The sequence below is a fragment of the Mustela nigripes genome, chromosome 4, assembly GCF_022355385.1.
Source record: "Mustela nigripes isolate SB6536 chromosome 4, MUSNIG.SB6536, whole genome shotgun sequence".
In the NCBI taxonomy this organism is placed as follows: domain Eukaryota; kingdom Metazoa; phylum Chordata; class Mammalia; order Carnivora; family Mustelidae; genus Mustela; species Mustela nigripes.
The window spans coordinates 90,089,826-90,103,355 of NC_081560.1; the positions used below are offsets into that span (position 1 = coordinate 90,089,826).

The window sequence follows — 13,530 nt, forward strand, 5'->3', positions numbered from 1 at the left end:
TCCAGCTCAGCCCAGCTGACAGAATGTGGAGCCATTCACCGAGCCCTGAAGGAGGCTGTAAAATGGTTTCTTGCATTTTACAGATTCCTTCTGGTTGGTCTGGCCAATGGCCAACCGATCCGTGGTGCTGAGATCCGGAAGTGAGGAGCAGAATTACTGCTGTTGTTACTGAACTCTCTGCACTCGGAGACATTTGCAACAACATGGCAGGCTGGTGGAGACTCCTGGGGGTTCCGACCCTTCCCACCAACTCAGAAAATGGGCCCACACAACCACAGTCACTGGGGAACTCGTCCCTGAACATACTGAGCTCAGGGAGGAGACCCCCGTGGGGCAGCCACGGTTGTGATAGACAAGTGAGTTCTCTGCTCCCAAAGCAAAGAGCAGAGGCGATCTGGATGGGGAGTCTCCCTGGGGAGACCAACACGCTCCCACGGGTGGACTGATTTCATTGGCGCATGGCCCCTTTCTGCTGGGCTTCCAGACACGGCATCACAATCACTAAACTTACCTAGCACTCCTCTTGGTGACCCCCACCTGGAATTCCTCTCCAGAACAGGTCATCTCTTTCCTTCCTAAATTTATTCCTGTCCCCGTAGATTACCAGAGCCATTACTGACTCTGACTGAGGCACCCACTTTACCTCTCAGCAGACTCGGCAGTGGCTCACCAACATCATATTTTTTGGAACTTCTATCCCGGATTACTTCCCCCCCCCCCCCCCCCCCCACCGCATCTGGCCCCACTGAACGCTCCTTCAGTGACTTTCATGGCAGTACCTTCTTCTTAAAGAGACACTCCTTATTTTCAGGCAATTAATTTCAATCACCAAAATGTGTTGATCTCCTGCCTCAGGCATTTCTTGCTGATAGCAGCACCATAGATATGCTGAGATCAGCACAAAACATGCCAGTTATTGTAAATAAAGTTTTATTGGAACACAGGCACACCCATTTATTTCAGGATCATACCAACTCAGTTCTGAAGTCCGTGGCTGCTTTCCTTTGCAGCCCCAGAGCTGAGCAGCTGTAGTAGAGATCATATGGTCTGCAAAGCCTCAATTATTTGCTGTCTGATCCTTTAAAGACAAAGCTTGCCAACCCTGCTCTATTGGGTGGAATTTGGCTTGCAGGGGGGTGGGAAGGTATTGAAATAATCTTTTAGGCCCCAGAAGGCACTCCTCCTGCCCAGGGGCCACATCACCAAACCAGGACCTAGCCAACGTCCAAGTCCCAAATGCTGCCTGTTATGCCCCAATAATGGGTCCATGATTAAAGGAGGGAGACTGATACAAAGCGAAGGTCAAGCAAAGCTTTATTTCGCTCCAAGCATCAAGAATCTAACCGACTGTTTGGGGCCGCACCTCTTATAAGAGAGGGCGGCCCTTCTCTGTTTCACAGACTAGCTTTTAAGGGCAAAGGCCATGTGGCTGGGCCTGGCCACGCACAGGTGACCAATGAGATTGTAATACACACAGGAAACTCCAGAGCGATGCTAGGTGACCAAGTGAGTTACAATTTACCCTAGTAGACATTTGATTAGCCTATCACACCTTGGTTAGAATTGGCGCCCAAAAGGCTCCCAAAGGGCGGGGCCCATACTCCTGGGTAACCAGGGAGACAGTATGCATCCCCCCCCCCCCCCCCCCCCCCACTGATTGGACATCTCCACCTGGCCTGACCCACCCTTGTTTTGGGCTTTGTTAGCTGGAGCTGGTTTCCAGGACTTGTTTTTACATGAATCCCCTGGGGGAAGAGGAGCAGGGACAGTTTAACTTTAATGAAAACCTCTTGCTAAGTAGGTCCTTAACACTGCCCAGGATCAGAAATCAGCATATCCATCCAGCCAGGCCCCAAAGCAAAGCCAACTGTGGGCTTTCTCACCCAACAAGGTTGACCACACCGCCTAGCCAATCAGAACTTTTCTCTTTGTTTCTTCATTGTTCTTCATTTATCCTATGAAAGCTTCTGCCTGCCACCCCATTCTGCGGACCTCTGAAAGGAGACTGTCCACTTCGGGAGGTGTTAAAGTTTGTGTCCCCTTAACTTGTCTTCGTTTTCTAACAAGGGACAGGCAGCTGGGAGACTGCAGATAGATAGAAGTGGATGTATTCAATATATATTTTGGGGGGGAAAAAAAGAGAGAGGGAATTGGCTCTTGGTTTTGTTGAAATACAATGGCTCCTAGGGGTTCTGCCTGAAGTAGGGGGTGGTAGCATTGACCAGATGGGGTGCCCTGGGGGAGGGAAGGTTATAAGGCATGAAACGGCTCAGGATTTAAGTTCCGTTAATTCTGAAATGTCGATTCGGCCTCATTTGAAAGGAGAAGTTAGAAAGCAGGATGTCATTTAAGCCTGGACAAAGAGAGACACTAGGAGTAAGGAAGATGCAAAGCCCCTGAAAGAAAAAATAAGAGAGAAGAGGGATGGAGGGAGGGGAGCAGGCGCCCAGCTGGGGAGGCAACGGTCAGGGTTTCCGAAAAGCCCCAAAGGTGGCCTCGTCACTCAGAGCCGGAAGTTAGAAGGGGCTTTCTACTAGATCTCGGGGACACCCCCCCCCCCGGGAAGGTCTGGGTTTGTTCTAGAGCCGGCAGACATACTCGAATGTCTGATGGGCAGCCGTTAACCCCACAATCAGCGGGGTGGGAGAGGGAGGGCATCCAGCAGACCTTTCTCCAGAAAGCAAGCCAGGAGGAGCCTGACCTCCTACATTTGTCACATGCAGACAGGTGCAGAGCCAAATGCCGCCCCCTGCCCCTGCACGCCCCACTTCCCTTTGGGCGAGTTGTCCAGAGAGAAAGAGAGAACCAAGAAAGGACTCACTTAGGCCCAGCGCCTTTTAGATTTTTTTTCCATTTAAAACCAATTTTATTGAGATATAACTTATAACAATAAAACATATCCATTTTAAGTATATAGTTTTGAGTCCTAGCAAATGAACACACCCCTGTAAACAGAACCACAGTCAAAATCTAGACCATCTCCCTCAACCCTAAAAGTTCCCTCAGTCCCATAGTAGTAAATCCTCGCCCCTCCCCAGCCCCAGGCAGTCCCCCATAGGCTTTCCCTCATCATAGATTGTTTCTGCCTCTTCCAGAGTTTCTCATAAATGAAACTTCGGCTGCTTTCACTCAGTGGAGTGAGATAACTTTATCAGGAGTTTATTCCTTCTTATTGTGGGTTAGTATTTCATTGTCATGAATATGAGTATGTACACCAAAGTTTGTTTCTTCATTTACCTGTTGTTGGACGGACAGTTTGGGTTATTTCAAGTTTTGGGTTTTTGTTTTTCGTTTTTTGGGGCTGTAAAAAAGAAGCCTAGTTTTTTTTGGTCTTCATCCCAACAAAGACTCCCTTTCTTGCCTCCAGGTGGGAGAGGAGAGAGGCTGGCGTGAGGACTGAGCGCAGTGTTTCTCACACATCAGTTGTCAGAATCCTGCTAAATGTTCTAAGTTAGAGCACTTGCTAAATGAAGCTCTGGGGCTGGTCTCTACCACCCCCACCCAGAGATTCTAATTTGGTCGATCTGGGGTGAGCCCAGAATCTGCATTTCTGACAAGGCACGCTGAAGCTGCTGTTCTTTCTTTCTTTCTTTTTCTTTTTTAAAAATTTTTAATTTTTTATTAACATATAACGTATTATTAGCCCCAGGGGTTCAGGTCTGTGAATTGTCAGGGTTACACACTTCACAGCATTCACCATAGCACATACCCTCCCCAATAACCATAACCCCACCACCTTCTCCCTACTACCCCCTCCCTACCCCAAAACCCTCAGTTTGTTTTGTGAGATTAAGAGTCTCGTACGGTTTGTCTCCTTCCTGATCCCATCTTGATTCATTTTTTCCTTCCCTACCCCCAAACCCCCCACTTTGCCTCTCAACTTCCTCATATCAGGGAGATCATATGATAATTGTCTTTCTCTGATTGACTTATTTTGCTCTGAAGCTGCTGTTCTAGGAAACACACTTGGAGAACCACTGGTCTTAGGCACTTGGGAGGCCAGGGAGGTGACACAGCCTGTCACGGGGTGCTGTATGCATCCTAAGCCTCATTTATACACAGTCCTGATGGGTTTTCAGATGCCTATAAGCCTAGGACTTGTTCTCTTAACAGCTTTATTGAGGTATAACTCACCTACCACAAGTTCACTTGTTTTAAGCATACAATTCAATACGTCTTAGTAAATGTCCCAAGCTGGGCAATCCTCAACACAACCCAGTTCTAGAAAATTTCCATCACTCCAGTCAGATCCTTCCTGCCAATCTACAGTGAATCCCTGCTCCCAGCCCAGGGCCAGACAGCCACTCCTCTGCTTTCTGTCTTTACGGGTTTGCTTTTCTGGATGTTTCCAATAAATGGAATCATGCAAGATGCAATTTTGTGTCTGGCTTCTTTAATTTAGAGTAACATTATTGAGGGCCCTCTATGTTGCAGCGTGTATTGTTAGCACTTAAAAAATTACCAAATAGTATCCATTTAATTGTCATGGATATACTGTCTAATTGCACAAGAGACCACATTTTGTTTACCTGTTCATCAATTTATGGACATTTGGGTTACTTATTGGTCATTATGATGAATCCTTCTGTGAATGTTCATGTAAAAGTCTCTGTGGGGACATATTTTTTCACTTCGTTTGAATATATACTAAGAGTAGAATTTCTGGGTCATATGGTAAATTTATATTTAACATTTAAATAAACCGCCAAACTTTCTCAATGTGGCTATACCATTTTCTATTCCCACCAGCAATGTGGGGGCCATTTTCCTTAGATATGTTTGTTTTAAAAATTTAAAAATTTATTTTAGTTTATTATTTAAAAGATTTTATTTATTCATTTGACACACACACACACAGAGAGAGAGCTCGCAAGCACAGGCAGACAGAGAGAGAAGCAGACTCCCTGCTGAGCAGGGAGCCTGATGCGGGGCTTGATCCCAGGACCCCAAGATCATGACCTGAGCCGAAGGAAGGTGCTTAACTGACTGACCCCCAACCCCAGGTGCCTCTGTCTATTTTCTTTTTTTTAAATGAGAGGAATATAAGAGAATTTGAGATTAACTTTTGTGAAGAAATATATTAAGAATTCTTAAGTACTTGAAGTGCATACACAACAGGGTGGCAATGTGTTTCTTTGCACTGGTTTCAGTCCTGGCTGCCCATTAGAATAATCCGGACAGTTTTAAACAATCCAGCTGCCAGGCTACTGCTCAGACAAGAACAACGGTAGAACAGAGGAAGCGGGTGGTGGGGCTTCAAAGCTCCCAGACAATTCCAATGTACAGGCTGAGCCCCTCTGATATTAAGAAAAAAGAAAGACAGAAAGAAAGAAAGAAAGAGAGAGAGAAAGAAATTAAAGGGGTGCCTGGGTGGCCCAGTTGGTTAAGCGTCTGATTCTTGGTTTTGGCTCAGGTCATGATCTCAGGGTCCCAGGATCGAGCCCCGTATCAGGCTCTGTGTTCAGCAGGGAGTCTGCTCGAGATTCTCTCTCTGTCTCTTTCTCCCTCTGCCCTCCCCTGCTCTCTCTAATAATAAATTTTTATAAAAGATTTTATTTACTTTTTGAGAAAGAGAGAGAGAGTGAAAGAGAGAAAACGAGCAGGGCAGAGGCAGAGGGAGAAGCAGGCTCCCCACTGAGCAGGGAACCCAATGCCGGCTCGATCGCAGGACCCTGGGATCATAACCTGAGCCGACGGCAGATGCTTAACCAACCGAGCCACCCAGGCACCCCTTAAATAAATAAAATAAAAAGTAAATTACAAAAGAAAAAAAGACTGAGTCACACGCTGAGCCAATGGTTGGACAGCTACAGTTGCACGCGGTCCATAGCACAAACTGAATTTCATGGCTCTAGAACAACAGAGAACAAATAGCGATGATTGTCCTCCTGCTGTTATTTTAACTTTTCCAGCCTTTTTGACCATGGAGGAGAGTTAGTGGTAACTGAAGGTATGGACGGGTGGGAATCCAAGGGTGCCAAAGCCTGTTTGTTTTCAATGCGCGAGAACAGGAGTGTGTGTCAGTGGCACCAGACAATCCGGGTGAGCAGGAGACAGCCTGGCCAGGATCAGGAGGAAGGGCAGGCTGGCTCCTGGGCTCCAACAGGAGGTGGGGGAGGGAGCACACGGAGGGGGCGGGGCGGCGTTTGGTTTGCTGGCGGGAAGATGAGGGAATTCCCACCTCTGCGTTTGCTTTTGCTTTTCTTGGTGAATTGTGAGGGAAGGCCATCTTGTAGGGAGTGTGCGTGAGGCTGGGTGGGGAGAGTGGAAAAGATTTGAAATAGTCCTCCCAGGGTGTGAGAATCTATGTTTTCTTGAGAAAAATAAGCAGGGCTGCTGGGCAGGGTGGGGCGTGCCACCAGTGCGGATCCTTTTGTTGGCGAGAACGCTGACCTCTGTTCTATTTCTCAGCCCCAGGGAGAAGGCAGGAGACAGCGGGCAGTGGACTTGATCCTGAGTAACACGACAGCTCCCCTGGGTTTTAGAAAAAACAGAAGGGTAAAGGGCCTTGGGGTAAAGCAGGGGTATTTCAGAAAGAATGGCCCTTACCATCCATGCTGGTTTAGGGATGTAAAAAGAATAAGCTGAAGGTGGGCGGCCAGGGGGGCTCAGTTGTTAAGTGTCTGCCTTTGGCTCGGGTCATGATCCCAGGGTGCTGGGATCGAGCAGGGAGCCTGCTTCTCCCTCTCTCACTTCCCCTGCTTGTGTTCCCTCTCTCGTGGTCTCTGTCGAACAAATAAAAAAAAAAATCTTTTAAAAAATGAAATAAAGGATAAGCTGAAGGATTGAGAGAAAGTAGAGGGGCACTGGGTCGGGGGAAAGGTTGAGGGCAGGGAGCCGGATGCTTGGATTATGTGACTGTGCAGGTAGAGATGCCAAGGAACGGAGCCAGGATGCATGGGTGGCTCAGGGGGCTAAGCATCTGCCTTCGGCTCAGGTCACAGTCCCAGGTTCGAGTCCTGCATTGGGCTCCCTGCTGAGCAGGGAGCCTGCTTCTCCCTCTCCCTCTCCCCCTTCCCCCGCTTGCGTTTCTCTCCCTCTTTCTCCTTCAAATAAATAAATAAAATCTTTAAAAATTAAAAAAAGAACATATTTTTAAAAAAAGTAAGGAGGAAAGAAGGAACTGAGCCCAGGTACACGTGGGCTATCCACGCGGATAATGGCACATCTCTTTCCTCCCCTTTCTACTCGCTCCTCACCACAACCTGTTACCACAGTCTAGCAATCAGATGGCCTCCAGGCCTTCAAATCCAAGACGTGTTTGATGTCTCAGCATTATGTGACACCATTCTTGAAGCGGTCTCTCACTGGGTTCGAGAACGACACACTCTCCTGATTGCTTCGCATTCTGGCTTCTGCTTCCTGGTCTGCTTTAGAGCTCCGTCCGCCTCTTCCTGTCCATTGTACGTGGGAGTTTCTCAATAGGGTGGACTCCTTAGCCTTCTTGCCTGTAATTCATCCTTAGGCAACCTCATCCCTGCCTCACGGCTTCGTTACTACTCCTCATCTTAGAAGTTTCGTAGGAGCCTTAAGCCCATACATCCAGTTTCTATTAGTCCTTTCTACTTGGATGTCTCAGAGGCTTTCCAAGATCATTTATTACCTTGAACTCATGACCTAGCCCCAAATCTGGTTCCTTCCCGATGTTCCCCTTCAGGGACCTTCACATCTGGTTAGAAGTCAGACACCGAAGAGCTCTCTTTGCTGCCTCCCTGTTCCTCAGCCTCCGACGACGTCGAATCTCTTTCTCCCTCGGTTTTCTTCCTAAATGGCTTTGGGACCCGCCCACTTCTCCCCATCTCCAGTGGGATAATCCGGGTCCAACCCCCATCACCTGTTGTCTAAACTTCTGTGAAGCTCCCCAGTGGCTGTCAGTCTCTCCAGCGCTCCTCTTCCAGCCCATCCCTCACGCTCAATCTCCTGAATTCTGCCTCCAGCCCGAACACAAACCCAATCATACAACCCTTTGCTTCAACCCCTTCAATTACTCCACTCTTGACACTGTTCCTTGAATAAAGATGAAAACCTGTCCCGTGGTCCTTGGGACCCAGCTTGGCCAGGGCCTCACCTCTGTTCCAGGCACGAGGATCTTGTTGTATAGACACACGTCCTACATTCTTCCGGATCCTTCCCGTGCCCAGCACCCAGCTCCCACTTCCTTTAGGGAATATGTCCCGACCACTCCAGTCAGAAGGGGCACCAGTGAGCCCCTTCGACGGCTCGCTCTTGTGGAACCTGTGTCTTCTTTTCATAGGGCTCATCTTGGTTTGGAATTAACACACGTTTGGGTGGTTATTCAATTCCTGTTTGTCTTCTCACATCAGGCGCCCACGAGTGCAGGAACCACATCTGGTTCTGCTCATCTTGTTCCCACCCCACTTAGCAAAATATGTGGCTGTCCTGAGTGCTAGAAGTGTTTTGGGGGGAAGGGGGATTGGGAACCGTAGGATTTAAACAAAAGGATGCTAGAAATCATATGCTCTCTGACGTTTTGAAGTTGGAGAAACTTAGACCTGAAGAAGTGGGAGACTGGTGGTCGTGGTGGTGGGGGGTGACCTCTACACTGTCACGGTTGATGGCAGAGCCGGAATGTCCATCCTGGTCTCTTTCTAGCTCCACCTGAGAACCGTTTGTTTGTTACCATAAACACCCTGGTTGTATGCTCTCCCTTGCCTTTTTTTTTAGTGAGAAATAAAAACTGTCCTTAAGCTGTGCCTTTTGTGTTATTCAATCACAAAACATTGGCTCTCAGGGAACAGGGGGCACCATTTTAAGGACCTGCTGCCATCCTGACCCCCACCAGCCATTGCCGGTGATGGGGGCTTCATGGGAGCCAGGGGCTCGCTCCTCCTCCCTGTCCTCCTGCTGATCAGCCACCAGCAATCAGGAAGAGGAAGAAGAGGCACAAGGATCACAGTGACTCATACCAGCCCCTGGAAGGTGTGAACCCATCAGAGAAAGTTGCAAATCCCCATCTTCTCCAGGCGCAGCAGGCACTCATTCTCTGCCCTGCCAGACCACGGTCTGATCATGAAAAGTGGTTTGCACAGTTTTCTCCAGAGGCTTCATTTTCCTGCAGTTTCTTTTGCGCTGACTAAAGCACGGGAGCCCTCTGGTGGTGGTTCGTAGAAAAAGATCCCATGAGAGAGAGATCGGCTTAGTCTGGGTGAGAATTCTTATCTCTCTCCCAGGCCTCCATAAGCCATTTCCAGAATCAGGCACTAAAAGTAGGTCAGGGCCGTTATAAACTGTCCGAGCGGGAAGGCCCCAGTGGACCACTGCTTTTTGTGGTCAGGCTTCCAACGTGCCAGACCCTCCGTGCCCCGCAGCTGTGAGTGACAGTGTGGTGTCTGAGACACTGGGAACGGCAGGGCTGGAGAGGAGGGAGTGGGTGATAGACCTGTATCATTGCAAGTGCAGAAACTGCCTCACTGAGCGGAGAGGGGAAGGAATCCGCGTCGCCCGGGGCCAGGGAGGGCGAATCAGACCATGTGGACAGGCTGACAGCGGGTGCCTGGGAACCAGGCCCACGGAGGTCCCACTTCAGCCAAGGCAGCAGCACCTTATTTGTCCGACCATTTCTCAAAAGGCTGGCCATATCTGCACCTGCTTTTCATTACAGATTTCTTGGCATGTCCCCTATTTTGTTAGCTCCGTTGTCTACCGCTCTCAGTTTTGTGTTGAAATTTCTCTGCATGTCTTTCGAAGACAAAAATAAAAATCTGCATTATTTGAAAACATTAGGAGAAAGATGGAAAAAGTTCAAGATCGCAAAGAGATCAAGATGGTTTAATAGTGTTTTTTTTTTACGGAAATCCAGTCATATCTGCCTGTACGTTTAAATACACCGTTACTTTGGACATTCACACTCCACTAGGAACATGACTTATTACAAAAGAGAGAGGGATGTTTAAAACCACATTTAATTTTTAATACAAAATCTGTTGCACTATTACAGAGGTGACCCCTTCATGCACAGATGGCTCTAGCGTCTACCGTTACGGAAGAGTAAAAACTGTACTTTTACTGTACCCTCCCCCAACAAACACCAGCAAACTTAAAGTCACTTTTCTCTTTGTGCTCACTGCTGTCCAGGCAAGCCTGTTTTGTCTTTCTGTATTTCCATTAACATGGCTGGTCTGTGAAAAGGGAATATGGAGCCGTGGACATAGTTAGGGCCATCATGACCTGGGATGACTTCAGACTGGGCTTTGCCTACATAGAGTGAAGATGCCTACTGAGCCCCACAGGCAAGGCTCCGAGGAGTCCATCTAGAAACTCACTGTCAATATCTCAGAGCATTCACTATTTCAGTTTCACAGCAAAAAAGGGAAAATAAAAACCCAAAAGGCATTTAAGGAAATGCTTTCCAATCCCATGCACTGTATTCATGAGCTAACTTCTTAGACAGTAGGACGTCAACATTGGTTGCGCGTTTATTCGTAGGCAACACCTTGAAGCACGTAGCATCTACACTTTCAGTGTATTTACAGATTCAACAAAATATCTACATATAAAAAGCTTTACTTAAAATTAAACTTGATGCAAGTTATGAGAAACCAATTTATTGGCAAATGAAACTGAGCATTCCTTCAACCATAGGTTGTTAGAGGATTTCCTATTTGGAGGTAAACCATTTGACAGATATCGTTGGTGGTTATGGTAGGACGTGTGTGTATGTTCTGGAAACTGTGGATGTAATCCCTTGGACTGTTGGCCTTGTTAGCACTCATCAGATTTCTGAGTGTTGGAAATGTGTCCATGGCAATTTGCGAACACACTGTTTAATGCTGCGGAGAGTTTCAAAAGGCTTGGAGAAAAGCTTTCCTGTTGGCATGCTGTTGTCTGCTTCCAGTTTGGGAATACCTCCCCCGTCCCCCCCCAGTTCCCTCCCAAATTGACAGCCTTCTGACCCAATTGGTTCGTTTGAACAGAAACCACAAAAGCCCACAAAACCAGCATGCCCTCCAGGTGGGGCTAAGGCTTCTTTTTATACATATGGGGGAAATGCTCCTTTCCATCCACTGTCTAATTCACGTTTCCTTTCTTTCAGCATTGGCCGCTTCTAGGACCTCTGCTTTCTAGAAGTTACTTGTGGAGCACGACAGGAAGCTAGGGCTCCGCGTCGGCCAGGCTGGCTGCCATGGAAGGCAGCGTGTTATGGAATGCTTCTGGTCCGAAGGCACTGCATGTGTCTTGCCCTGTGCTTTCTGGAGTTGTTTTTGGAAGTGAAGTGATTCGTTTTCGGTTTTTCTGGTCTGGCGTTCTGTGCCAAAACGCATTGCAATACACATTATTTATGCCTAAGAACAACTGACCGTAGGAAAGGTGTGAGAAGTTGAACACTGTGCTGCGGTAGTACCCGGAGAAACAAGGAGGCTACGGAGTGACGGGGGCAGAGGCCGGTCACAGAGCCTCAGCAAAAGGCATCTGCAAGTGCGACCATCGTCGTGAACTCATGTAGCAAGGATATCCCGTACATACTGTTGCTAACAGTCTCCCAAAAAGACTAACGACAGCTAGACATAGAGTCACCAATGTCACCACAATGTCCACAAAGACATTGGAGTTCTAGAGAATACTACAGTAACACTCTTGACAATGAAAACGGAATTGGTATTTCAGGGGGTTCAGCGGAGGAGAGTATCCACAAAGTATCAAACCATGTTTAACAAGGTTCACAGGTATTCCTTCACGTGTAGCTATTTTCATGCAGCGTATTGAACTGTACCCAAAGAGCAAATAACGGGATTGGTTGATGGTGTTGTAGTATTTTTATCAGTTCTGAACAAGAATACCTATTTTGAATGAAAAAGGATGCACTTTGCACTGCCGTTCACAAGAACAAATCATCTGAGTTATGTGTGTTTGCGCTGCTCTCATAGTATCAAGGTACGGCAGAACACAACCCTTCCTGCCTCTGTGTTCCTAGCATGAGAAGGCAGACCGAGTGCGTCAGAGACACAGTCTAGAGAAATGGGATATTGGCAGAGAGTTTACAGGTTAAACAAAGGAATTCATGGCATTGACAGGAGAAGGTGCCTCGGAGCTCTCGTTTCCTTCGGCCGGTTCTTTCTCTTTCTTACCACTGTACTGTCCAATAAAGGAGCCGTCCTCATTGAACTGGCCGTTCACCCCCTCTCCATAGTCAACGAGGCTGTCATCACTGTCTTCTTTCTTCACTGTCCTGTCTGAAGGTGTCCGACTGCCTTTTTTCAAGGGCTTGTGGTCTTCGGCATCACTGGAAGACAGAGAAAACGTTTTCATTGGGATTGGCATTTAGCTCAAGTGTTGTTTCTTATAGACCATGCATGCGGGTTACGATAAAGCGGGTGGAGACCCAAGCCTCGTGAGCCAAATCTAATCGTCACATGGACTCTGATGGCTGGTATGTGGTTGGCATGAAAATCAGGTGCAGGAATGGTTTAATCATGAAGTCTTCAGTAGGTGGATGGCTTCTCGCCGCACGTGTCAGTGTCAGTGACAGATTCCCACTCCCGATTTAGAAGCGACTGAGAGGTAGCCACAGGCATTCGAAAAGGAAGACTTGAGGAGAGTTGAAAGTCATCACTACTTTGAATTCAAAAGGAGAGAAAAGCTTATGGCAAGGACAGAAGTTAGTATGTTAAACTGTGTCAGATTCTCGGATTCCTTGGGTATGAATGGAGAATGATTTTGGTTAAGTGTGGAACATGAGATCTGTTTTCTGAGCAAGAGGAAGCAAAGTCCTACTTTTCATATAATTTTGTTATTGAGTGCAGGCCAGGCTCTAAACTTTAACCTTACCTTTCAAGAGACCTAGAAATCCCATTAAAAGGATGCAGAAGAAACAAATGAAAACAGCCTAAGAAGAAAAGCAAAATCCTTATACTGATAGTAAACAGTATTTTTTTTTCTGTCAGAATTTTAGTTAATGGGTCAAGACTGATTAATTTTGGAAAGAGACACAGTTGAACTTCAAAGCACTTCCTTTATACTATTAATGTCATGTCCATATATTCTAAAGCGCATGAGTGAATCAAAAAATGTCAGAGGAAATTTTATCTCCGTGCTCTCTTCTCCTAGTGTGGTATGTAGCCTATCTGTGTTGGATGGGAATCTGAGGAGAAGAATTTTTAAAATGTTATAGAATTCAATTTTCCCCTGTTATTTCTCTATGAAATCCCTTAGCACAATATCCAGGAGTGGGAGCATGTTTTAGAACATCCCCTATATGGTCATGAATACACGCTGACTGACTCTTGAAAAGGTGACATTCGGTTTAAAAAAAGAAAAAAAAGAAGGTCACAAGAGCATTCTGTTTCCTTTCGAAGGTCAAAAATGCAAGGCAGAATAGGAAACATAAAGCAATATTAGTAAAAAGTGAAAAGGCATAATGCCATAAAAGGGTTGCGTCAGCGGCCACATTTCCTCTGGCAGTTTGTGCAAAGGTTTTACTGCTCCCTCTGTCTCTGACAGTGACTTTGTTCTAGCCAAGATCCACACATTTCGAGATGCACAAATATTCTGGCTCTTTGGTCAATAATTCCT

The 13,530-nt window shown here is 47.0% G+C and overlaps 1 protein-coding gene across 20 annotated transcripts in view; it reads right to left on the reverse strand.

Moving 5' to 3' along the window:
* Window positions 1–9,760: 9,760 nt before the first annotated feature.
* NRCAM (neuronal cell adhesion molecule) overlaps window positions 9,761–13,530 on the reverse strand; it is a 266,933-nt gene continuing 263,163 nt past the window's right edge. For all 20 annotated transcript variants that reach the window (XM_059397053.1, XM_059397071.1, XM_059397068.1 and 17 more), the window contains one exon: window positions 9,761–12,241. In XM_059397053.1, coding sequence (XP_059253036.1) covers window positions 12,004–12,241 — 238 coding nt within the window. In that variant the 3' untranslated portion in view covers window positions 9,761–12,003. The remainder of the gene's footprint in view (window positions 12,242–13,530) is intronic.